The sequence below is a fragment of the Ruditapes philippinarum genome, unplaced genomic scaffold, assembly GCF_026571515.1.
Source record: "Ruditapes philippinarum isolate M1 unplaced genomic scaffold, ASM2657151v2 ctg1579_1_1_1_1, whole genome shotgun sequence".
NCBI lineage: Eukaryota > Metazoa > Mollusca > Bivalvia > Venerida > Veneridae > Ruditapes > Ruditapes philippinarum.
Genome location: NW_026864882.1, coordinates 1,309 through 26,091, shown reverse-complemented (window position 1 = coordinate 26,091; position 24,783 = coordinate 1,309). Strand labels below are relative to the sequence as shown.

General features: G+C 31.9%; 2 protein-coding genes across 2 annotated transcripts; both read right to left on the bottom strand.

The window, feature by feature from the left end:
- Window positions 1-6,762: 6,762 nt before the first annotated feature.
- Window positions 6,763-12,584, bottom strand: LOC132727146 (adhesion G-protein coupled receptor D1-like). Its single transcript, XM_060712561.1, has 8 exons — window positions 12,438-12,584; window positions 12,066-12,135; window positions 10,740-10,806; window positions 9,902-9,987; window positions 9,076-9,202; window positions 8,067-8,108; window positions 7,408-7,488; window positions 6,763-7,011 (listed from the first exon to the last, which is right to left on the bottom strand). The coding sequence occupies exons 1-8, from the start codon at window positions 12,526-12,528 to the stop codon at window positions 6,985-6,987; spliced, it is 591 nt and encodes a 196-aa protein (XP_060568544.1). The 5' UTR covers window positions 12,529-12,584; the 3' UTR covers window positions 6,763-6,984.
- A 1,814-nt stretch (window positions 12,585-14,398) lies between these two features.
- Window positions 14,399-20,944, bottom strand: LOC132727147 (adhesion G protein-coupled receptor B3-like). Its single transcript, XM_060712562.1, has 7 exons — window positions 19,414-20,944; window positions 19,058-19,177; window positions 18,483-18,567; window positions 17,609-17,714; window positions 16,594-16,640; window positions 14,679-14,811; window positions 14,399-14,416 (listed from the first exon to the last, which is right to left on the bottom strand). Exons 2-7 carry the CDS (start codon window positions 19,167-19,169, stop codon window positions 14,399-14,401), a joined length of 501 nt encoding a protein of 166 aa, XP_060568545.1. The 5' UTR covers window positions 19,170-19,177; window positions 19,414-20,944.
- Between the last annotated feature and the right edge of the window lie 3,839 nt (window positions 20,945-24,783).

The window sequence follows — 24,783 nt, the reverse complement described above, 5'->3', positions numbered from 1 at the left end:
TATGTATTTATTTTTCTTGCTTAATGAGGTTTGATGTGCCCTTTAAGGCTACACACATCTAACATTGTCAAATAGAGACCCCGGACATGTCACCAGTTATGTCCTTGAGGGGTACATTTTGAAACACAAAGGTGTGAAAATTTCCCAGCTTGGAGTATAAGCCAAACATAATTGTGAACCAACAGTAGGTCCCTGTTCGGTGGCAAATGATAACCTTAATGTTCAGTGACTTTTATTCACCTTTTTTAAGCAGTGATGTACATACTCTCTCCAAGTATGCACTATTAATGACTGTATTTTACATTTTATAAAAATAATATTTAGTACATGTATTCATGTGAGAAAAGATATTATCCCTAAGCTTAAAGATACTTTTAAAATCAAATAAAGTTGAAATATAAACATTAAAAAATAACAACCCAATAAGTTCTATGAGAGTTGCCTAAACTTTGTTACATTCCTTTTATACTATACCAATTATTATCTCCCTTTGTCTAGTCTACACAGAATAATTAAGAAGACCCTAGAATATGTTGCCATTTAATATACTAGAATGTTTAGCAAGAAATGATACAAGTTTATCACCGGTTTGGAGTTTTAAATCGTATGAATTAACCAGGAAGACCGTAGGCTCGGACAATTATTACTTCGTTTCTACAAATTAAGGGTCCAGAGATCACCAACGCTATTTTATAAGGGGCAAACATTTCCGCTGCTGATTTGGAAATCAAAAATATAGGAAAATAAAAACATATTTTCATTTTAAAGAAGCATTCCTACAAATGAGCCAACCATTTTCAAGAAATCAATTCTGAAAAACAAAACTAATGTATTAAGGTGTTAAAAAAGTATTAATATATTTACAATTGAATATATGTTGCATGTAATGAATGACTGATTTTGCCATGTATATTTACCAAATTTCTGATGCGTGACTAGCGCAGTAGAAGCTGTTTTTGCATAGTTTTACATGTCTTTCTCAAATAATTTAGGTGGTTTGAAAGTGCTGCTTGGAATATATATATCACTTCTTTGTTCATTTGAGAATATTATATTTTTTAATCGACTTGCATATATTTAATGAAAATTAGTATTAATCTGGAGCAATGCTGCTTTAATTGTACAAATTAAGCTGATTTTTATAAGAAGTTAAGATAGAATATAGAGTATCCAAACAGGAATGTGCTTGATTAACTTTTTAGAATAAATATAATGTTTGGAATAGTTTTATTTGCTTGCCTAATGACCAGTCATCTTGTCATAATTTTATGTCAGTAATCCTCATGAAGCAGTTACTTGACTAATGAAATAAGTTGAAAAAGGGCTTTATATTATTTTATCAGACATTCTTACATGTTACTAATTTATATATAACCCTTTTGTCATACAAACAAAGGTGAATAAATGCACCTTCTTTATGAAGTGGTCATTTTTGCCTAGTAAAGGCAGTAAATTAATGCCATTTATTCTATCCATCATTCCTAGACTATCTTTATATTTTTCTTTTTAGTTAGCGCATCAAAACGCTCGTAAAAGGTGTAACTGACACTGTAGTTCTTGCGAAAAGTTATTGTTACATTTGTAACTCCGTAAACACTGACTCAATAAATCAAATGATGACAGAAGCTCATATGAGTTCATTTATTATAAGCAATATTTTATTTTGTACAGAATATTCAGGCATTCTCAAAGACGATTCTCACGTTTCAGTGTTTAGTTGGAGTTAATGTGCATGGCTCAAAACATAATGTTGCAGGACGTTTCTGTGGTGGCGATATGAACAAATTCCATTGCATCAGAATTCAGCCATGTGGCGTTTTTCAAAATTCGTTACCAGCTTTTTTGTTGTTATTGTTGTTTTTGTAACGAAGTCAGCTTTCTACCAGGCATCTTTAATTGAATCTATGCATCAACATCGATAAGTCGCATAAGATTATGATGGCTAATTTGTGCCATTCGTGTTTTCGCCACGCCAAAGGAAAAGTCGAGAATTAACAAGTTAAAATGACGAGGTTATTTTATTAAATTTTGTCTATTATAGTTTTTGTGTGAATCTCCACATTCTTTTTGATTTTGTCAACGGATGTTTCAGAATATTCCTCGTTATCTTATTTCAGATTACAGAGCATTTCGTTCTTGTTTTTTTGCAACATATTATAGATGATATGTAAAAATAATGTTTCTTTCAATGCGATTTTGAAAAATAAAATTGACTTTTTAGTCATTGTACTGTTCATGCTGGTTCAAAGAGTTTTGTTAACAAATTAAATACTTAAAAGGAGCTTTCATTTCGTATTCCGTATTTCGTATTTAAAAATGGACACATATTGTCCGAATAAAAACTATTTGCACACAAAACCTAAACCAAAATCCGTTGTAATCAATTGGAAAAATAATTAATTCTGACTTCATGGACTAGTTTATCAAAATAATTAAACAATGGATAAAAATGATTTCTTTTTTATGAACGCCCTAGTATATTATAAATTTCACAGTATCGTATCAAGTACTCGTTTATCCAATGACAAGAAAATAACTTGCACTGGAATAATTCATTTATTCTCCTCTAGGTCAATATTTTTTATGATAGTCAATGATACTGCAAAAGCCAGTGGTGACAAATAATCTGCAAATAATAACCAAAGATATGCGCTTCAGATATTTTTGTTTCAGGTTATTTCTAAATGATAATTTATTTCAGTTATATATCTTAGATGCAATTGTTAAAGAATACAAACCTTATTGAATCGGTAAATACCGGCAGATTTTGGGTATCATCTCAAAACAACCGAAGCTGCTCTCGTTGTCTCTCGACATTTTTCATATATTTATCTATTTTCAGTATAATTATTTTGTTCCGGTTAAACATTTTCGATCACTTTATTAGTGTATGGGAAATTACTACAACATGGTGCCGTTAACCACATTATGTGTGTTATTCCCCTTGACTATCTTAAGAAAATTGTTGTCTGCCACAACATATTTTATTTGTACCATTTTTTTCTCTAAATTACCTAGTATACTTACTAACATAGATCATGTACTAGACTAGTATTTCTTCAATGTGTTTATTATTTCACGTTTGCATGTTTTAAATGTTTTTTATATGTTTTTTTTATCATTTTAAACTTATGATTTTCTATTATATTTATTAGAAAGAAATCATTTGACTTAAAGTTAATTGTAATGGTTTTTTTCCATGAAAGTATTACCACGACTTTTAGTTTAATTGAATTTGGGAAGGAAAATGTAAAAAAGAATTGTTGCGTTGTGTTGTCCTCTACGTGTTGCAATTAAAACCGAGAAGTAATTAAATCAAACGAGTTTCCTCAAAGGAAAAACTAGTTCGAGATTTCACATTTGTTCCATGACATTTTATTTAAAATCCCGTTATCCTGCGCTGTTGTTTCAAATGATTTGTGTGACTTATTTTTAGTTAATCATTTTGACTGGTTACTGATCTAAGGTGTTACCTGTGGCGGCATCTAATTGTATACATGGTATGTGAAAAATAACATTAAAGTCATTACACTTCAGCTATTTTGCTTATTAATAATAAAAACGAAAGGCTCAACAAATTCTTAATTAAAATGAGTATGGAAAAGAACAAAAGTATCTCTAATGAATGCTTAAAACGGCAAAGTTGAAAATGTCGTTGGTTATTGTTTCATTAGTACTCATTGTACTTTTTAAATTATTATAAATTATTTGTGATGACTCTGATATTGTAGACATTTTACTTTCCTGATATCAACTACATGCTAGGACATGTTGAGGGTTTATTACAGGCCCATTATATCTATGCCTCAGAAATGAATCATATTTCTTTCTTTTTTTAAAAAAGGCAAAGTTTGTTAAATGACATTTTAACGATGATTTTAAAGCATATTAGATGCTTAACAAAGGAAGTTAGTGTCACAAAGGTGACATTATTTGTCATAAAAGTAGCAAATGTTAATTAGATGATGACTTTCATACTAAACACTTAAAATGTACTAATTGCCAAAGGAGAAAAAGAAGGTTCAGCTACAAATGTATGGCCAAAATTTGTGTGTGTGCGTGCGTGTGCGCGTGCGTTTGTGTGTGTACGTGTTTCTTGTGGGAGGACACCATAAAATGTTGCTCAGAAATAAAAACAATATCGTTTTAGACTAATGGGTCTTTTATTCCAATAATGACAAAAAACAATGATTTCAAATATGTCGTTACAAAAAGGAAATTAGTATTATATTCTTAAGCATACCTTTAAGCATTTGACTTTTATAATATAGTAATCGTTTAAAGCTGTTAGCAACGCTTTAGTATTGAGACCTTTTTGGAAATGATATTGAGTTTTAAAGACTTCATAAAAATTATAACACACTTTTGTGTACAAATGTTGAAGTCTGCTGAACATGTATGTTCTTGATCTTTCTTTATGTTCATATATGCACGTCTTTGTAAGTGTAAATATACATTTACTTTCTCCAGTTTACCTTAATTTCAATATCAAATTACAAAGTTTTTGCCTTTTACAAAGAAAAATCATGTAATATATCTCCGCTTATATTGTAATATGAATTTTTGTGGTTGGATATTTTGTTCCGTCTATAAACATTTAAATGTCATACCATGCTTCGATTACAATATCTGCAAAACAAGCTTCACAATAAACAAAGATATCAAAGATGTCATGGTCTAGCAATATCTTGAATACTTCAAAAATTACAAAAAGGCTTAAGTTTATTAAACAGACCCTTGAAATATGATGCATGACTGTTGATAATGAATTGTGCGCTGAAAATATTTCCGAAATTGTTAGATAAAATGGATAACCTTAATCTAGATGATTAGCAAAGAAAGGATGTAATCCATATAAAACATAAAATTACACGGTATCGATCTTACACATGCATGACACTGAAACCATTATCTAAACAATAGACAGTAAACTTGTTCCTTAAATTACTCATAATCCGTTTTTAACATGATTTTTGTAAGTTCGTGCAATTTTACATAGGTCCCGGCGTTGCTTATAATTGATGGCTCATGACAGTTATAATCATACGCGTTATCAAAATCTCACTGAAAGTTTTCAATAGAAAAATATTCAGATTCATATCCAGGGTTTTTACGAGAGCGTATTTCAAATATATGTTGACTCTTCTATACTTTTTTGTTCATACTCAAATTCATATCAACATCAGGAGGACGTTCTTTTAGCAGGCTTTTTTACAATATTAGTATGATGTGTCAAAAAAAATGATTGTTAAAAATAATTCCTTATTCCAAAAGAGTTCCGTGGTTGGTTTAATTGCCCAAGAGAAAATAATTTAATAAATCATACATCAATGTTGTTTGTAATAACTATTTCACATTTTTACGATAGTACGTACGTTCATTCAATGATATCTGCATAGAATTAACTATGTTTGACATAGTTGACATTTATATTTTACAATAATGTGAATTTTATTTTTTTTTTTCACTCTGTCCATGTCATTTTTGGTTCAACAATGGTGAACTGTGGTTTAAATAAAAAAACAAAAACATAAATGATTAAAATTTTTGTATTAACATAATCATTATATGAGGGATGAATTAGAATAAATGTCTTAAAATACCAATGCATTGTTAGTGTCAAACAAACTTCATTGAACGCCATCCGCCTTGTTAATCTTGTTTGTCATATTTTAACAAAAATTAACATTATATCAATCACTTTGTGAGGTTTCAAAGACATTTATTTTATACTGGTAGACTTAAAACTCCTATAGCACCAGCTTTCATCAATCTATTAATTTATTTATATCTGTAATCGAAATGACCATCGTCAGTTTTTGTTTCAAATTGTGTTGTTGTTTGGGGGGGGTGAATTCTCAAATGATGCAAAATGTCCATGAATATCAAAATCATGTTGCAGTGAAACTGCCACAACTTTGTTATATAAATATTGTTCATCTATTTTAAAGTATTTGAAACAGAACAAAATAATTTTTACAAATATAGTGATACATATATAGTTTTTGAAAGCTTTTATAAAAGCAAGCCTGTAAATGAAATAGATAATCTTAAATACTTAAACAAATGAAGCATTACAAACTGTAAATGACACGCAACATCTATCAAGATACCATGACAAATATCTCCTATCGAAATTTAAATCCAAAATGTATCACAGCGGCGACGGGTATATATCTTTGCAAGAACACAGTTTCATTTAATCTACATATTAAAAAAGAAACGCATCAATGAATACACAAACAAGCATAATTGCGGTATCACATACACAAGATTTGTGAAAAGCTAATAATAGGCGGTCATCCGATCAATGATTGTAATACTCATTGTAAGTTGTGAATAAGAAGTTGTTCTACAGATCAATGTTTAGAATACTTAATGCAAGTTGTGAATAAGTAGATGTCGGACAGATTAATGTTTGGAATACCCATTGAAAGTTGTGAATAAGTAGATGTCCGACATATCAATATTTAGAATACACAATGAAAGTTTTAAGTAAGTAGTTGTCCGGCAGATAAATGTATAGAAAACTCATTGAAAGTTGTGGATAAGTAGATGTTCGACAGATCAATGTTTGGAATACTCAATGAACGTCGTGTGTAGATGTCAAGAGATCGACATTGGTCTTTTAAAAAAAAACCTACATCGATGTATCAATTGAAAACTATGCAGACATCCGACACACTAATTTTTGAAATGCTCAATAGCTGGATTCACGGATAGTTGAGGAGACGCTCGACAAAGTTACAATTGAATACTATATCGGTGGATTGAATTTAATGAAAATGCAAAAATCTAAAATATCGGTGATATAATCGTGGTTAGCTAAGTACAAATATTGAAGTACGTCATCGTTTGATAACGATGCACGGAAGCTTTAAATGACAAAGTGCTGTTTTAGATATAGCCAAGTCCTGTTTGGCCAAACTGTCCGACGAATCACATTTTGAAATACTCCATCGATGAATTGATTCTTCTTGGCTTTCAGAAAACGGAAGAGTCTTGTGTTTTCTTAAAAAAAATAAAGAATGAATTGATGTTGACAATAGGCATATTAAAATACAAATACAACTGTTACGTTCTATTCTAAGCGATTCAATGTTAGGAGTTTTCAGTATCAAATGATAAATATAGAGCTAACAGAAGTACTATTACTGTTTAAACTGCCCGGAAGTACAGGCTGGCCTGGCTCTATACTGGTGACAAAGTTTAATTATTTTCGGTTCTAGTTGGTTAACAGTTACAAAAATAATAATGAACTTTAATAAACAATTTAACAATGTACTAGAAAAAAATATTCAACTGAATCTACTTTTTGAATTGACTGTAAGGCACAATTTGATATATATTAAAAGAAACAGAAAAAAATCTAAATGTTCTTTAAAATATGAAAAGTATGATAGTTACGTTTTTCTTTCCTTCAGAAACTCCGAAACTCTGCGTCGATTGAAACCACTTGTATCTCTGTTTTGAAAATGCATCTTTTAACTGCAATTAAAGTCGTGTTACATAAATGCTTATTTTTCATCAGCAATGTTACGTACTTAGCTAACCACGGTTTGGTTTTTGGACCACTAAAAATAAATATCCACATTTTAATTTAGGACTCATAATGTAAGGAATTTTAAAAGTTAATCTTTGTTTTATATTGAAATAATGTTTTGAACTCACTTCAAGTCATATTGCAAGAAAATACAATTTATTTGACTGACATTTTAAATGTTTCGCGGCAGTGGGATGGTTAATGCGGTCAGGTTGCCATATGAACATTTTATAATCCACCGAGAGCATTAACATTATAAACGAAGATGGTGACAGCATAGCTATAATGAAAGGAATAAAAGATCGTTAAACACGTAAGAATCGTTTTGTTTCATTACTTGTTAGCGCGCCAAGTCAATTTGCTATCGCGTATGATGCATTATACCAGTTAAAATGATGTTTTAGATATTTTATGTGTTTCGGTGTGTCTTACGGTTTGAAACTTAAAAGTAACCAAAATGATATATTTAAGATTGCTGATCCAGTCATGATACCAATTTTGGCAAATAATTAGAAACGGTTACCTTTTTGTCCATCACGCAGTGAAATATGAAGATCAGCAGTCCCTGAAAATTATATTATTTTATGTTTTTCATAAATACATAATTGAAATAAATAATTTAAAACCTCCATACGTTTGGTAATTCTGGCATCGTCATACTATTAAACACAGACTTTTCGAAAAACAAGTGTCTTTTGTACAGTGTCCGAAAGTAGTACAAATATAAATAAGAAAGTACATATTTAGCAAAAACACATGTATATCTGCTAACACATTCCTAAAAAAATATGACGCCCAGGGAAATTTAATAAAAGTATGAAAATGTATGCTCAACAAGAGTGTTGTACTCTTTCTTGGATTTAGCTAGGCTTAGATCCCTAAAGGCGCGCTTCGCCGTGCCTGATCCGCGTAATTAAAATGAATAAAAGCAAATACAAAGTATACTTCTATTGAATATCTCGTTTAAAATATATATGCATGTATGACTTAAATGACATGCCATTTATTGATCACATTCGTTCATGATAATCGTCTTTCTGTCAGGTTGTTTTTGTGCATTTAATACATTAAATAAATATAGCAAAAATATTCAAATAATAAGCTTACCACTCGTATGATAAAAACAGACTTACACAGGTTAATACATTTGTGAGCATATATATAGCCGTTCCAAAACCTTTGTTAAAGCATGTCCCTTATTTCAGACCCATTAATTGTCTCAGTTAGTAATTGTTGAAAGAATTCTGCTAATGCCAAATTGTCAAGGGTAATTATTTTATTAAGTTGTAGTCTATGATCAAAAGTATTGCAACCAGTTAAAGCCTGGTCAGGCTACATAAATTATTCAGATTTTTACAATTTGACCTAGTTTTTGAACCTTTGACCAGTTGTTCCAAATTATATTTAAGGTATCTCATTGCACAAATTATGAAGGTTAAAATTAAAGCCATTGAACACACTTGATCCTTATTAACATTTGAATGTTGCATTTTGTTTTGATTATCACATTGACTAAAATAATTGTTGGATACCTGAAAACTGTTAAGAAGAGCGAATATGTACTGGAAAACAATTGTGTCACTATTCAAAGACAATGCTCCAAATCCCCAAGTCAGACCCATCACCGGCATGAGCACCAATATGCATCGTAATGCTGCTCTGAAATATATGATACAATGTATGATAATGGTATTAAATAAAATAAATATAAGTAGTCATACGAAAAAGAATTAAAGTACTTTTTGAAACCGATATAATATTTTGTTCTTGATCCAATCATTTGGAGACGGCCATTTTGTTGTATTCCCAAAACCTTACACAAAACTAGCTTTCCAAATAAATCTGATTTATCATCTGAATAAGTTGCTTGAAAATAAAACTGTATTTTTATAAGTCAGTGTTCGTCAATATAAATATTTATTTATTTACGATAGTTGTAATACAAGTGTCATGAGAAATATGTAACAGATGACAAAAATAAGCAAGTATGGGATGCATGTAGTCAAGTGATCATGAACAAAGACAGACATCAAACAGTTATCAGTATCTCAGATATTTTAGACTGTTGAAAATTGAGCGTTTCGAGAATTTGACATTTGAATTTAATTTATTTATTGCTTTTAATACAGTACAATTGAAAAATATATTCACAATATCAAAATTGAAATCAAAAGAGACTTAATATAGGCAAAAGCTATTTGATATGGTCTAAACACAGCATACATATATAGAAATATATAACACGAACTGGGAAGATAGCACAGGTAAATATAACATGGCATTTTAAGCACGCAAATTGAATTTTAGTTACAAAAAAAAATTAAATCACAAAGACACGCAAAGAAGCTACTGTCATACTTTGCCCGTCTTTTGTTTGATTTCTTCAACATTGCTGTAGTGCCGCACATTGTCCGAATCACTAAGACAACAATTGTACAATTAACCTGAAATAAATCGTTTAAAAACATTTCCACTTTAATTTATTTATCAATCTGAAATTTGTACTTAACTTTATTATTCAATCAATCGATTCATTTATGAATGAATTTCAATGAATTAAATAAATTAATTTTCTAAATTAATAAATTATTAATTCTTATTGATTGATTGATTGATTGAGTGATTGATGTGTTTATTATTTTTTAATTTTCAGCAGCCGTGTATAAAGATAATTTTAACTTCATGACTACCTTATGAAATTCAGCGTTGATGATCACTTGGCATGTGTTTAAGGTATGATTTGTCACGGCTAATAGTATATTCTATTTTTCTCTTAACTTTTCAATATTTGAACAAAAACACATCATGTTCCAGGCAATTATTTTCCGATTCAAATGGTGCATATGTTTAAAATGTAGCTGTGATACTTTCCGGATGTATTTGCAGAATTGGTGACACATATTGCCATCAAAATGATGCCGCATAGAAAATCTTCTGCAAGCGTAACCGTTAAGTAAAAAGAGTTATTATAATAGATAATTATAAACCATTGGAATCGGCAAATGTTTACATGGGACATGGTAATTAATTATTAGCAAACATACTATTTGCGGTGACATAATGTACAAATTTATATGCTGCAGCAATAAAGTATGTCAGATGAATTGGTATTATATGGTTATAAACTGGTTAAAACTATTGAGATGTTTAACAAGTTTGACAAATATACCATAACACAGTCATAGAATGTACATACCACTATAACAACAACAACCGGAACAAGAAAGGCCCATATCAATCCAGTATCAGTCGATAACCAGCATCTGGAACAAATAAGGATATTTGAATATCATTAACATGGAAATATTAAATGATATACAATAAATTGTATCATAATTTTAGGACTTCTCAGTTGAAAATGTGTCATAGTTAAATCGTATATTACATAAATTCATAGTGCGTTAACTGGAGTGCAGGTATTAGTTACCCGCACTCACTGTATGTCTAGAGCATGCCCATTGATTGGCTCATTTTGTCTGGGGTTTACGTATTGTAACAACAGAGGATATGATAGAGATGGAAAAGTCATATTCAGATGCTTCTATGTACATTGTTTGCATTTTTCTGGGGTTTAAAATTGTGACGACATTGACTTTTTATTTTCGGGGTTTAATATTGCTACGTACCCTCGTGCAAAATCGATAGTCTCGTGTTTCGATGCCATATCTATTACGTCTATCATAGTTTGGAGACTTTACTATTAAAAACGTGTCAGATTTAAATCGTATACAATACATGCACAGTGCGTTACTAGAGTGCAGGTATTAGTTACCCGCACTCACTGTCTGTCTAGAGCATGCTCGTTGATTCGCTCATTTTTTCTTGGCTTAAGTTATTGCGACGACAGGGAAAGAGACAATGATAGAAAAGTCATTTTCAGATGCTCCTTCATTGGTTGCACTTTTCTGGGGTTTAATATTGTGACGACAGTGAACGTGTTTTTATTTTTTCCCTTATAATACAAAAGAGAAAGAACATCAAAACACTCGGCAATCTGATTTATACTCGTACATATACCGTATAAAAGATCATTTTGTATGGTCGATCAGATACAAAAAGTAGGTAAAACTAAACATACATTACAGTAACAAAAACATGCATCATACAATAGGTTGATTGCTATTGTTGGAAATGGTGCTATTTGTAATCAACATAAATGTAGCCTTTTGATCTATTTTGTTTTTTCATGTTTTCACAATTTATGTTCTTTTGGACAATACTATAAAAATACTGTAAAAATGCACATTTTCAGCAATGATGTTGACTCGTCCTAAAACACGTTTTTGCATGACGATTTTTTTAAGTTGAGGGCAATAATACTTCTAATGCAATGTACAAACAATTATAAATTTCAAAAAAAAAAAAAGATTTTTATGATATCAAGTTTCATAACAATAACACAAATATATTTAGGTATGTTAAGCCCATATATGATATTAAGTAATCACAAATCCGTCCGTAAAGAAAATGCAAAAACGCATTTCACCGTTAAAAAGTGTTACATAAAATGTTGGAAACTTACGCCTGTTCGGTGCCATATCCCTGTAGCTGCGATGCACCGATAGATATCACCACAATAATAGCTGCGAGGACTTGAAACAGATAAATGATATTGAAAAAATATGTTATTACCATTATGTTATTATCATGTTTATCACATTTCCCCCACAGATTATCGACGTGGGCACAAGCCCTACCACAGGGGCCAACCGCCAGGTCATGTCAATACAAAGTCAAACAATTATAACAAAATAAATATATTACTGATACTATTAATTATTATATTCATACATATTGATAATCTAATAAAATTTTATATCATATAATGTTTAACTAGAGTTAAACCGATATATAATAATGTAAATAATAAACTGATAAACATATACATATTTACCATAAGACGATATCATTAGTGGCATCCCAGGTTTTATAGTACTTAGTGGATTGAGAACCGTATATGAAAGGTTACATCCCTCCGTCAGCATTCCGAAGAAAACTATCAAAAACACCAGGTGGAGAAGTACCGCAATTGCTGTGCAAACGACCTACACATTGATGAAAAGCATATTTAATTCAAATTAAGTGTCAAGGAAGACATTTGTCTAACAGAAAAAAATCGACAATATTCTATTAGGCATATTAGTTAAAATACAATTGATGCCTTTATCCAAAGCGAAGACCAACTTACAAAAATGGCGTTTTCATACTAGAATATGATACCTTTCTCTACAAATACAAAAGCACAAGTAGAAAAGCATAATTATCAACTTGTCAGGCGCTATTTAGATGGCTATAAAGTTTTATTAAATTATTGCTGAAAACCGTTTAAGAATAAAGTGAAAGAAAAACATTTCAAGATATCAAATTTGATCAAAAGAGTTTAAGAAAAGTAAAATATTCCAAATTCAAGTGTTAATTTACATATTATGTGTGATAAATGACAGATTTTTCAGAATTTCACTATATTGTAACTGCGTGACTGACTCAGTAGTGGCTATTTTTGCTTATGTTTGTAATCTATAGGATTGTGAATGTATAAATGACTTCCTCTGCTCACTTCACAATCGTTTACTAATAAATATGTGTATGGCATTACCTTGATTTCTGTTCTGTTTATCCCAGCAAGAAACAGGATATAAGCAACGATTAACCAACAGGATAAATTCATACGAATGATGTACCGGACCGATTTAATAAACCTGAAAACATATTTTTAAATATTTATTTAAGATCAATTCAGATCTAGGTGTATGAATATGCCAGTTACGAGATGATTTATCTAGAAAATAAGTTTATATTAAAGCATTAACGGTTAATGCAGATACCGTGGTTCATACAGATACCAAATGCCAAAATAGAAACACTTTCTAAGATTATATTTTTTTTTCATTTTCAAGTACGATATGTTGCACATATGTCTTTGCTTTGTTGTTTTTAATGTTTTTTTCGTTTTTGTGTTTACTATCGATTTTACTAACACAATGCAATTCAGTAATTTTTAAGCACATTTTGCAGCGATTCCAAACACCTTTTAAGGTAGTAATCAAATTCATGGATCTTTAAGTAGATTTGTCTCCTTTTTAAACACTTTGAAGAAAGTGACTCAAAATTAAGTAATTTTAAAGACTGTAAGAACCGAAATTAATTAGAATTTGCCCACTTAAGTATGCACATACGTGCAGTTTTCACATGCTCTATTCTATTGGAATCACTTTCTTCAAATATCAAAATACTAATTAATATAAGAATTACTGAAAATGTAAAGTTCCGGATAATGGAATTTCTCTGTATACAAACAGTTCAAAATTGAAAACCGGACAAATTCAATACACGAATGTATTGGAAAAAAGTGACTTCCGTTGCTTTATATCATATGTATAAAGAATGTGCATATTATGTTTTGTGTTTCTTTGTTATGTTTGTTGTTGTTGTTGTGTAATTGTTTAAATTTTAAGGTTTTGATTTACTTTCAAAGATGTGTATGTATTTTGTTATTGTTTGTTTGTGTTTGTGGTTTGTTGTTGCTGCTATTTCTTCTGCGGCAGCAAATGCTGTGTGTTGGTTGTGGTGTTATTTAGTGCGTGGTATTTTATTTAAGTTTGCTGTTTTTCATTGTACTATCTCGTTGTTTCCGGGGCTTATTACTCCTTACTTTTGTTATTGTTTGTTTGTTTGTTTTGGATTTATCGTTTTGATGCGTTTGTGTTTGAGTAGTTTTGTATTATAATTTTTTCCTTATTTTTGCTAATAACAAATAATTTCTAACCTCCGGAAGAATGCGTGGATAGCTACATTCAGTACTAGACTTATCATGGAAAATATGCATCCTATAATGGAAATGATTGACAGTGCCTCCTAATGTTCCTCCTGTATCTGAAAGTATAGAACACTTATGTTAATATAATACGTGTTTTGTAAAATTGATTTGGAATTGGTAAGAGTGTGCCTATACAACGTATATATCCATACTATGGATTTGCTAAAGTATATATTTTTGTTAATATGAAATCGAAAGGCCAGATTGTTTGTAGCAAATGTGATATATGTAACAAATACATTTTGATGTAATATCTACAATACTCGAGACCATAATTTTTAGCAGAGCTTTGATATACATGTAATTGTACATACATACCGGTTTCTTGGATGGACTCATAAGCACAGCAAAATTAGTAAGATGGTCGCAAACGCACATAACAATTTCTTCGTCTTTGTCATATTTTTTCAGTCGACATCCCTCATCTGACCAGTAGCCTTGTGATGTTTCGCTTCACAAACAAGAAACAGTTATTATATTACGTTTGTTACGTTGAATTTCATCGAAGTGCTGTTACGTTGCAAATTGATGAATTATCCCCCCCCGCCGAAAAAAAAACAACAAAAAAAAAACAACAATTGAACTGTTACTCTTACGAAGCCATGCGATAGGTATAACGTACGCATGCGCACGTAAAGCAAACCGCATAAACATGTTATGGTTTTTGCGTGCGTATGTAAATAGCCAATGCGTGACACAATAGCTAACTCATGCGCACGTTATAAATGTCTCCTATATACCGTACAAACGAACACTATGATAAATAAATGTGACATGTTATCTCACTGTGTATAAACAGATATTTGCTATATAACCCTCACATTGTGGCTATATCGTCCAACAATATTGACCTGGCAATCTTGCATCGGACCCTATAATCGGTGAATTTCGTAAACGTTATGATCTACTTGTAAAACCATGCATATGTATATCACCAGCATTGCCTGTAAACGTCTTTTACTTCAAGAATATAGCCGTTAACTCGTATTTTTGAGTCCTGGTTCAGCCATTTTTATTTGGTTTCTTATTTTAATTTTAAAATTTCCTTTTTCTTAAAAATAGAGAAAATGTTTTAATTTTGTGTGTGTATTCTATCTGTGTAGAATTTTTGATTTGCATTATAAACGCCCTGTTCTTTTCATTAAAGATAATGAAATAAAATAAAATACAACTGTATAAAAAGCATAGCATAAAAGGTATCCTGAAACCAGATGTTGTAAAACAATTTCAAATAAATTCCAGCAAGTTAATTCAAATTGAAAAATCGGATATCTTCATGGTGGTGTTGTTAAGGTATCGAATCAAACACCTGCTGATCAGTAATCCGGCAACTAGTCTGTATCAATACAACACACCTCACTGACGTGTGAAGTAAACAAATATATTGATGTATTCTTTAGATACCACTGTTTATCAACTGACCTTTACGAAAGTTAATGAAGGGACATGTCACTATTGTTGGACAAAACACGCTTGAACTGTTTATTGTACGGGATCATATAACCGCATGTTTGATTTTACACACTTGATAGGTTAATGTATCTGAATAAATGAATTTTATCAATGAATATAATTTTATCAACGATAAAAATGTATCACTATTAAAGATTTTACATTTTTTCATTGTGCATGTTAGATAAGGTCAAAAGGAAGATTCTAAAATATATTTGTCAAAGTTAAACCATGGACATTGTCACATATGTGTGATTTTCACCGGCTTATTCAGAATGAGCTTTTCAGAACTTAACCTTACATTTCCCATTTTCCTTATAACAAAAACAATGTGTTTTTCATTTTTACATACATCTATGTGTAAGAATCATAACATGCCTATAATCCAGACCATCAATTTTCTCATATGATTTAAACAGTGTGCTTTCTGAAAGTACGGAAAAAACGTACTAAATATGTTACACAAATATGGTGGTATATTTACTATCACATGAATTATGATACTACATGTAACCTTTTTAGCTTTCTTGTTTATAAGATAAATCAGGGTATTTTCTAATGATAGACTAATACTAATTTGATTAATCAGTTTATTGAAAGTTAGGTTATTATTTGTCATTTTACTTTTAAGGGAAAACATTACTCTTTAGTCTTAATTTAACTGTTGTATATATTTGATTATAAACAAGAAAACTAACTTGTAATAAAACAATAAAGTGTTTAATTGGAAGACGCCGCCATCCAAAGTACATCAACAAAGGAAGCCATTTATATACTTTACCTTTTTGACTCCTTCCAAAAAGAACACCTCGCATTATCCAACAAATTCTGAATTTAAGGAAACAATTATGTTTTAGGAAAAGTTATCTAGTATTCTTTATCTCCATTTAAACCCTATGAAAAACTTTTAAAAATACATATATTAAGAAAATATTTCACAAATATAACATTTTGGTGATTTATTCAAAGCTTTTGCATGTTAAAGCTGTTAATGAACCATATCGGTACAAAAACGAAAAGCCTACAATCATTTAAAGATATATAAACAAGAGCCCGGTTTGAGCCGGGTAATGCTCCCCGAATAGGTTTTGGACACAGGAAAGTACACTTCTTGTAGTTTCAGAGTTATGTCCCTGGAAAAAGTTCAAAGTACAATAATTCCAAAATAAGGCAAGGCAGAATTACTGTTCTTCGCACTGCAAGTTCAAAGTGTTAAAAATAACAAAGGGCAATGAAGGGCAATAACTCCAAAATTAGGCAAAAAAGAGTTATGGTTCTTGTGCACTGAATATCAACCCATTAAGATCTATTTACCTACACAGTTTGATGTTGATCTCTCCAATAGTTTTAGAGTTTTGTCCCGGACAAGAATTTTCTAAAAGGGGAGATAATTAAAAAACCGGGCAAAAAAGAGTTATGGTTCCTCGACACTGCACTCCCCTAAATGTCCTCTACCACTGAATGAAGTTTAAACAAATTATCTTCAAGGGTTTTCAAGTTATGCTCCGGCCAAAACAACGGACGGACGGACAGACGGACGGACAGACGGACAATGTGGCGACTATATGCTCTCCCTTCGGGGAGCATAAAAACAAATCTTAATCCCATTATGATAGCCTTATTTCGTTACGATATATCAGTATTTCTATGAAGAATGGGCTCGAATAAATTATGTTTCAGAAATATAAGTTAACATGTATTGAATGAATGCAGGTATATCAATGCCCTTGCATTTATATAAAATTGCATGGTATTGAACAATTTGGTATATTTGATGTAAAAGAAAAGTTACTTACGTTATACAACTGAAATTGAATTTCAACTGGGCTAATAAGTTGTCGCTTAATGTTGGGGTAAAATGTAAATGATATGACTGGGGCATTTAGCTGAAGACCTTCGGACCTGATGAGAAACGAAAAAAGAATATAAATTAAATTTCTTTACGATACATAATATGTTAGAATTTCTGACATAATACATGCTTATTTCAAAAAGATATATTTTTAAAATGAAGTCAGCACAATGATACAAAAGCCCATGGAAAAAGTTAATGTAATGTTGCTAGAACTTTGCCAAACTCATTTGTTTATGTTGATTTTGCTGTGTTTTATGTGTATAGTTGCATGTATATACCATATTTGGCAATAACAATAAAATATGGTTTAACTAAAAAGTAAGCATTTAAAAAAACTTTATTTCATCTTTTCTGTGCCATTTCCCTACTCGAACCGAAAGTGAATGGCCATTGTCACCAGTATAGACACAGGCAAGTTTCTACATTTAGACATGGTAATTTTGTGCAGCTTTTTTGTTGCTTTTTATATTTTTGTACACATTTGTAGTTTCCTTTTTGATACTCTAGTAATCATGATCAGTCAGGACATATCATTTGACAAAACATGCTATTTTTATAGCTTCTAACAAATTCTGAATAATTTGACCAGTCGCAACCTTTTTTCATGCATTTTGGTAAGGTAAATGATGGTCCATTGTACAAATTAGTAAAAATGGATCTTTGTGTAGTACTACATGCTACAAGTACTAAAATATAGTCTTCTGGTCATTTGATATGAATAATTTCTGTGGTATAATACAACATGACAAAAAGAATATTATGATGTTAAAGTTTTAATCTACTAGGATAAGACATCTAAAGAAATTTTAACTTACATAATGCTGTAAGTGTTGTTACTTGATGATGGTATTATCAGTGATAAATTTCTGTACATGATTCCACTAAAGGATTCAACGGTGCCTGCAAATTGCAACATTGAAATCACTTATCATTAAATATAATTTATGAATAATGACAGTATATTGATACTTGAGACATTTTTTTAGAAAATAGTTTTTATTATGATTTAAAGAAAGGCGGCTGAAAAAAGTTATTTCCATGTGATATTACGTCGTATAAAGTACGCTCTCAACACCTATATATGTGATATCCTTCCAGGCAGGGCAGGGCGTCTTGTTGCAAATAGTCAAATCAACGGAAAATAGCGGAGATTGGAGTTATTTAAATGAGCAATATATTCACATGTTACCTTGAAAAATATCGAGCATTTTAAGATATAACGGAGTTCCATAACAGTTTTAAAATTTGCGATTCTATTCTACTCATACAATTGATAAACAATTTTACTTGTAAACAATCTACACTTTTAATATAATAATGTATGTTTAACAGTCGAAACCTTTACTTTTTGCGACCATATGTTTTATACATGTTATTAAGCGTTACATACTGTCACAGTCAATAACGAGCAAGTCTTTCCTTGATCTAGCCCACTCTGAGACACCTTCTTTTCCGCGATCAGGGAAATTAAGAGTTTCGTTACATGATTGTACAGACGCCATCTTTAAATCTGCAACATAATACAGAAAGATAAAATGTATCATTATCTTATTGATCTACTAATCTATATGAAAACATTAAATAAATTTAGATCATCTTAAAGTATGTCTTATCATTTGGTTTTAAATAAGTAATCTCAGCAACATTCATTGTAGCACTAAACATTGGAAATCATTACTACACAATACTGCATGGTATAGTTACTTTAAAAATAAGTTCATTTATAACTTCCAAAAAGAGGCGTACATAAATTAGACTTTGATATCTCAGCAGTGACATTTTTGGATGTTGTCAATATCTTCTCCACAAAACGATCTGTTGTCTTCAGAACAACGTCGGCCCCGGAACCTGTCTAAATGAAACATACATGACGTGAATAATATCTGCCCCTTAATATGTCTTAAAAACATGCGATAACGAAGTACAGATAAATTTCTGCCCCGGAACCTGTCTAAATAAAGATATCATTGTCAGAACAATGTCTGCCACGGAACCTGTCAAAATAAAACATATCCTTATAAGAGGTGCCTTATTAGATCAATGTCTTACCCGAAACTTGTTCATGAAAAGCTTACCATGAAGAAAGCACTGTCTGCCCAGGAAATGTCTAAATAAAACATGCAATGTTCAGAACAATGCATATCCCGGACCATGTTTCGGAATAATGTCTGCCCCGAAAAATAATTAAATAAAACAAACCATGATAAGAACAATGTCTGTCCAGGAACCTGTCTAAATAAAACATGGCATGGTGACTGAAGCTGTCCGAATAAAACATACCAGGACAAACCAATGTCTTCCCCGGAATAAAACATACCATGATCGGAACGATGTCTGTCCCGTGAAGTTTTTGTGTACAACATTATATGATGAGAAAACTGTCGGCCCAGAAACCTGTCGAAATCAAACACACCATGATCCTTATATTAAAAGTTATTTCTTAGCTCAATTGGTGAAAGTTTTAAGCTGATTTAAATCGCTGCGTGGTCCACTTCCTTAAAAAACTTACCAACACTGATGTTGAATGAAGAAATATGGTTGTGACCCTGGAAATGCTTGAGCATACGGTCCCCGGGTTTCGAAACATATTAACAAATGGTCTGTGTTTTGTGCACAAGCTATTTACGAAAACTCAGATAAGTCCGGGTACAGCAAATCGAAATTATTGTGAGGTTGCTGCTTGTAGGAATAAGACCGGAACAAACCTAACCTGTAGCTTACACACCTTGTGAAAAACTATTCTTATAACCAGTTAACAAAATAAAATAGAGAAAAGCAGAATCCCTAACGAAAGTCCAACACAACAAAATTGAAAATGTTGCAGGCTCGGTTTGATTGAGCCTGTTCATGGACGGTACTGGAAAGGCAAGTTACCGTCCACGCCCCCTAGCACCGGCTTAAGCAGAATACAACATTTAACACGAAAATGGTGGAATTTTGAATTTGGAAACATCCGCAGACGTGTTCGTACGGCGGTTATCATGGAACCTTCAATGTGACACAGTAGTGTAATTCCATGAAAAGCGGCGTAAAAGAATGTTTTTGCCCTAAACGAGAAAACAATGGGCGGAACTAAATAAAATGGAATTTTAGAATTTTTGGAACAAAGTTGACTTTGAACAAAGAAAACATAATTATTTTATTTATGAAAGTAAGTCAGAAAAAAAATCAAAATCTGAAGTAATTCGAATGAAATTCGTTATCAAAAATTTTGCTATTTGTTGTATTGTCAATATTCATTTATGATGATGTGTAAATAGATAAATTACCAATTGATGAATATTTTTTTTTGAGGTAAACGAATGCCAAAAATGTAATATTGTTACGCTCTAGTAATTGAAAGTCTCTTTGCACCTGGTCTTCTTTGTTTATCAGTCTGTCTGCATATGGTAAATTCTAGGCTAGAAAGTTGTTGACTGGAGTTTAGAAGTTTGCTGCACTCTTGTTAAAACCAGTTATATCAAGACAGTTTTAGTTTTGTAGCTTTCTATGGCCTAGTTAATCATGGACCAGGTACTATTTATCAGAACTTTGCTAGAGTTCTGGGCTTCACCAAATGTTTGAATTATAATAAGAAGAACAAATAGGTCTGTTTGAATTTTGACGTTTCACTTGAATTTAAATATCAAGTATATAGAAATTTAGTATATTTCAACAGTTTATAACTACTGTAGACTTGAATAACATTAAATAAATAAATGAGATCAAAACATGTATGCATCAATGTTTGCATTAGCAATAACAGTAAATCAATTCTTAATCGCTATTATTTCTTTAAAAATGCACGAGATGATATGGTATCCAGAAAATAAACGAGTCTTAATTTAAGACTGATAGATTCGCCGAATTGAGATACCAGTTGAACAAAGCATAAAAAGATCTATATCAAGTACTAATTTTTTGTTATATAATAAACAAGAACCAAAACTCTAACAAATGTGTAAATTTAACTTTTCTGAACAATTTAGAATGACTGTTGTAAAATTATTACTTATGAAAAATATTTATTTTCAAAAATCTAGAGCGCACCTTAAGTATAAAATACTGACGAAAACGTCCGTAAGTTCGGAGCAAGAAAAAAATGTGTGAAGCCAAGATTATTTGTGAGCAGGGTTTATATACTAGCAGAGCTCACAGCTCACAATGTGTGATTTTGGGCTCACAGTTCACATGTCTGTGATGTGAAACTTACTGTATTGTGTGCAAAGTGCAAGGTGCTCTTAATAATAAAAAACATCAATATCTTACTTAAAAATTAAAGGAAAAAATAATTGCTCTCTCGGAAAATTTATTCATCATTCTTTGCAAAAATCGATAATTTAAACAATAAATTTACGGTTTCAAATAGCCGCCTCAGGACCTGGGTTGCTGTAGCAACTGCCTCCCCCCACCCAAGTGCCCCCCCAAAAATTCCCCAAGATGACGGAAATCTGCACCAATACAGAACCGAGGGTCAAAATTATAAATATTAAAAATGTGAAGGATTTTAACATTTCTAGAAAAGTTATATTGCAAGAAACGTTCGCATAAACATGAATTATAAGTTTTGGACATTGAAACTAAAAGTGAAATTATAAGAGGGTTTTCAAATTACTGGAAAGATTAAACAAGTCCAGTAAAAAAACACATGAACCCCACAGATTCTGGTATGGAATTATATAGGGATTTAAACTTAACTCACAGACTGAAAAAAATCTGGCTTGAATACGTGACATTTATCTGTTTGTCTTGTGAAAATTTACAAGAACCAGTAAAACAAATGTGCTATAGCCAGAAAAGACTTTTAAACGAAAGAAAGATCAAAAAAATAAAGGGAAAGAAAAAATAAAACAAATGAAGAAAACATGAAAACTTTTTTAGATCTTTTAATTACCCCCCTTTTTTCCAGGGGAAAACCCTTTTGAAATAATATTAAAAGTTTTAAAGGGTCATTTTTTAAAAATTTTATTGAGAAAAATTTTGGACCCCCACCTTAAAAATTTTAAGTATGTAAATCCCAACCCATAAAAAAAAAATTTTTTTTTTTTAAACCCATAAATATTACTATAATAAACCCTTAACATCATCTTTAGTAAAAAAAATTTAAAAACAAGATTTTTATAATTACATTAGTAAAAAATATTAACCCTTTTTTTAATAAAAAATTTTCAAATAATTCTCCTTAGTTTTTAACTTTAAACATTGAAAAACTTAAGTAAAGGGGAAATGAACCGAAGTAATAATTTTCTAATAAAAACTTTTGGGGTCACATTTTTGATTAAAATTTTCATTTTATTTTGGGCATGTCAAAAATTCAAAAACTTTAAAACCTTTAAAATTTTAAAAATTCATCTTAGATTTTCCCATTAATTTTTAAGGGAAACAATTTTTACAAATTAATTTCTTTTGGGTTTTTTTTTTTTGATGGTTTTTGAACCCATGGGGGAAAGGGAAAACCTTTGGGCCCAACGTACCGGGAGCGTATTTTCCGGGGTGACCCAATATTTTTCGGGGGGTTTTTGGTACCTCTGGGCCCTTTTCTTCGGGGAAAAGGGTTTGGTTTCCGGGGTTTTGGCCTGCTCCGGGGTTTTTGGGTTCAGGGGGTTCTCTGCTTCTGGGGACAGATCCCCGTTTCCTACAGGGGAGAACTTTCATGGGAGTGCTGGTACCCAGTATTTGATCCAAGGACGTTCTCCTCCCTGTTGGCCTGGTGTTGCACCTGTGTGTGGAGGTCATCCTCGTCATTACGCAGCACTGGTGTGTGAAGAGGTGTCCGCTTGGCTACAGAAAGGGTAGTGCTCTGCGGCGTAGGGACATACACACTACTGGATAACTGGGTGTGAGACTGTCGAGATGTTGGCATGCTGAGAAGATCGCTCAGGTCGTCAAAATCATGGAGCCCAGGCCTCAAAGGATCATACCTGGGGAGCTCTGAGGTGGATGCTGGCACTCCTACCTTAGTGACAGTGGATGGAGCCTTAGGCGTCATGGAAGTCAGTGTGGCCAGGACGTCTGGTGTCACCCTAACTGTAATCAGATCCTGGGATTTGGGCACACTGAGCGACTGGGTTGGGCTCTCCTCAAATGGGTCAACATGTTTGAATTGCTGACCCACTTGGTCTTCCAGGTTAGCCAGTCTGTAGTCAACACCCTCTGTGATCTTACGGGGACTTGGATTCGCCACCAAGTATCTTCTTTGGTCACCAATGCCAGGTGTGTTGGCCATCATCACATGACGTTTGTAGCCCGTCAGGTGTTTTTCTAACTGCTCTCTGGTGAGGCATCTGAACATGCAGAGGTTGCAATAAAAAGCCGCCTGGTCTAATGCTAGGTGATGCTTCTGGATATGATCCATCACACGGTACCTCTCGGCTACATATGTCACCTTATTGCCAATACAATGCAGACATGAGTACAATCGGCCTCTCCTTTGTTGAGCCTCCATCATCTGAAAATATACAAAAGGGGGACCCTTTTTTACTTTACAGGTAGACTTGTATCATATAGTTCACTTGGTATCTCGCCAGCGCAGAACTACGATGTTCTTGTACAAAACGTTCGACCGCTGTTACTGCGTGTTCTTCGGTTTCTTTGCGTTCGAAAAAGTTCCGCCAATGGAGGAGAAAAGCACATAAAACTGAGTAAAGTTTTATTAATAAAAATAGACATCAGATACATAAAATATGCGATCAATATACATAATGCTATTGAGATGCTAATAATAACAGATTAATTATTGCTGGATTTAGCATCTTTCAGCAACAACTTTTGAGCTCTTTTTAACCAGTCTGGTATTTCGCAACCTAAATATTTCTTCAATTTGTCATGATGAGCAACTCTCTTGGTTCCTTGTCGATCAAGCTGCAATACATACGTAACTGGTGACATCTTTTTCTGAATCATAAATGGTCCATCAAATTTATGCTCCAGCTTCGGAGTAACACCTACTTTTCTGCTTTCATGCAAAGCCCATACTAAATCACCTACATTATACACTGAAAATTCTAGGTTTGAATCATATCGCTCTTTACTTCTTTTTGCGGAAGTCTTAAGATAGCGTCGAGCAACATCATGCGCATTCATCATCCTTTGTCTTATAACTTCTACATGTTCTGAAGGAGAGAAAACTTGCCCTTC

Coding starts and splice junctions, on each gene's coding strand:
- LOC132727146 (XM_060712561.1), bottom strand. CDS start 12,528: ATGCTGACGGAGGGATGTAACCTTTCATATACGGTTCTCAATCCACTA. Junction 9,988..10,739: donor CGGTTGTTGTTGTTATAGTG/GTATGTACATTC, acceptor GATTTATTTCAG/GTTAATTGTACAATTGTTGT. Junction 8,109..9,075: donor CTCTTCTTAACAGTTTTCAG/GTATCCAACAAT, acceptor TATAATTTTCAG/GGACTGCTGATCTTCATATT.
- LOC132727147 (XM_060712562.1), bottom strand. CDS start 19,169: ATGGCGTCTGTACAATCATGTAACGAAACTCTTAATTTCCCTGATCGC. Junction 17,715..18,482: donor AACAACACTTACAGCATTAT/GTAAGTTAAAAT, acceptor GTTTCTCATCAG/GTCCGAAGGTCTTCAGCTAA. Junction 16,641..17,608: donor TTCAATTTCAGTTGTATAAC/GTAAGTAACTTT, acceptor CCTTAAATTCAG/AATTTGTTGGATAATGCGAG.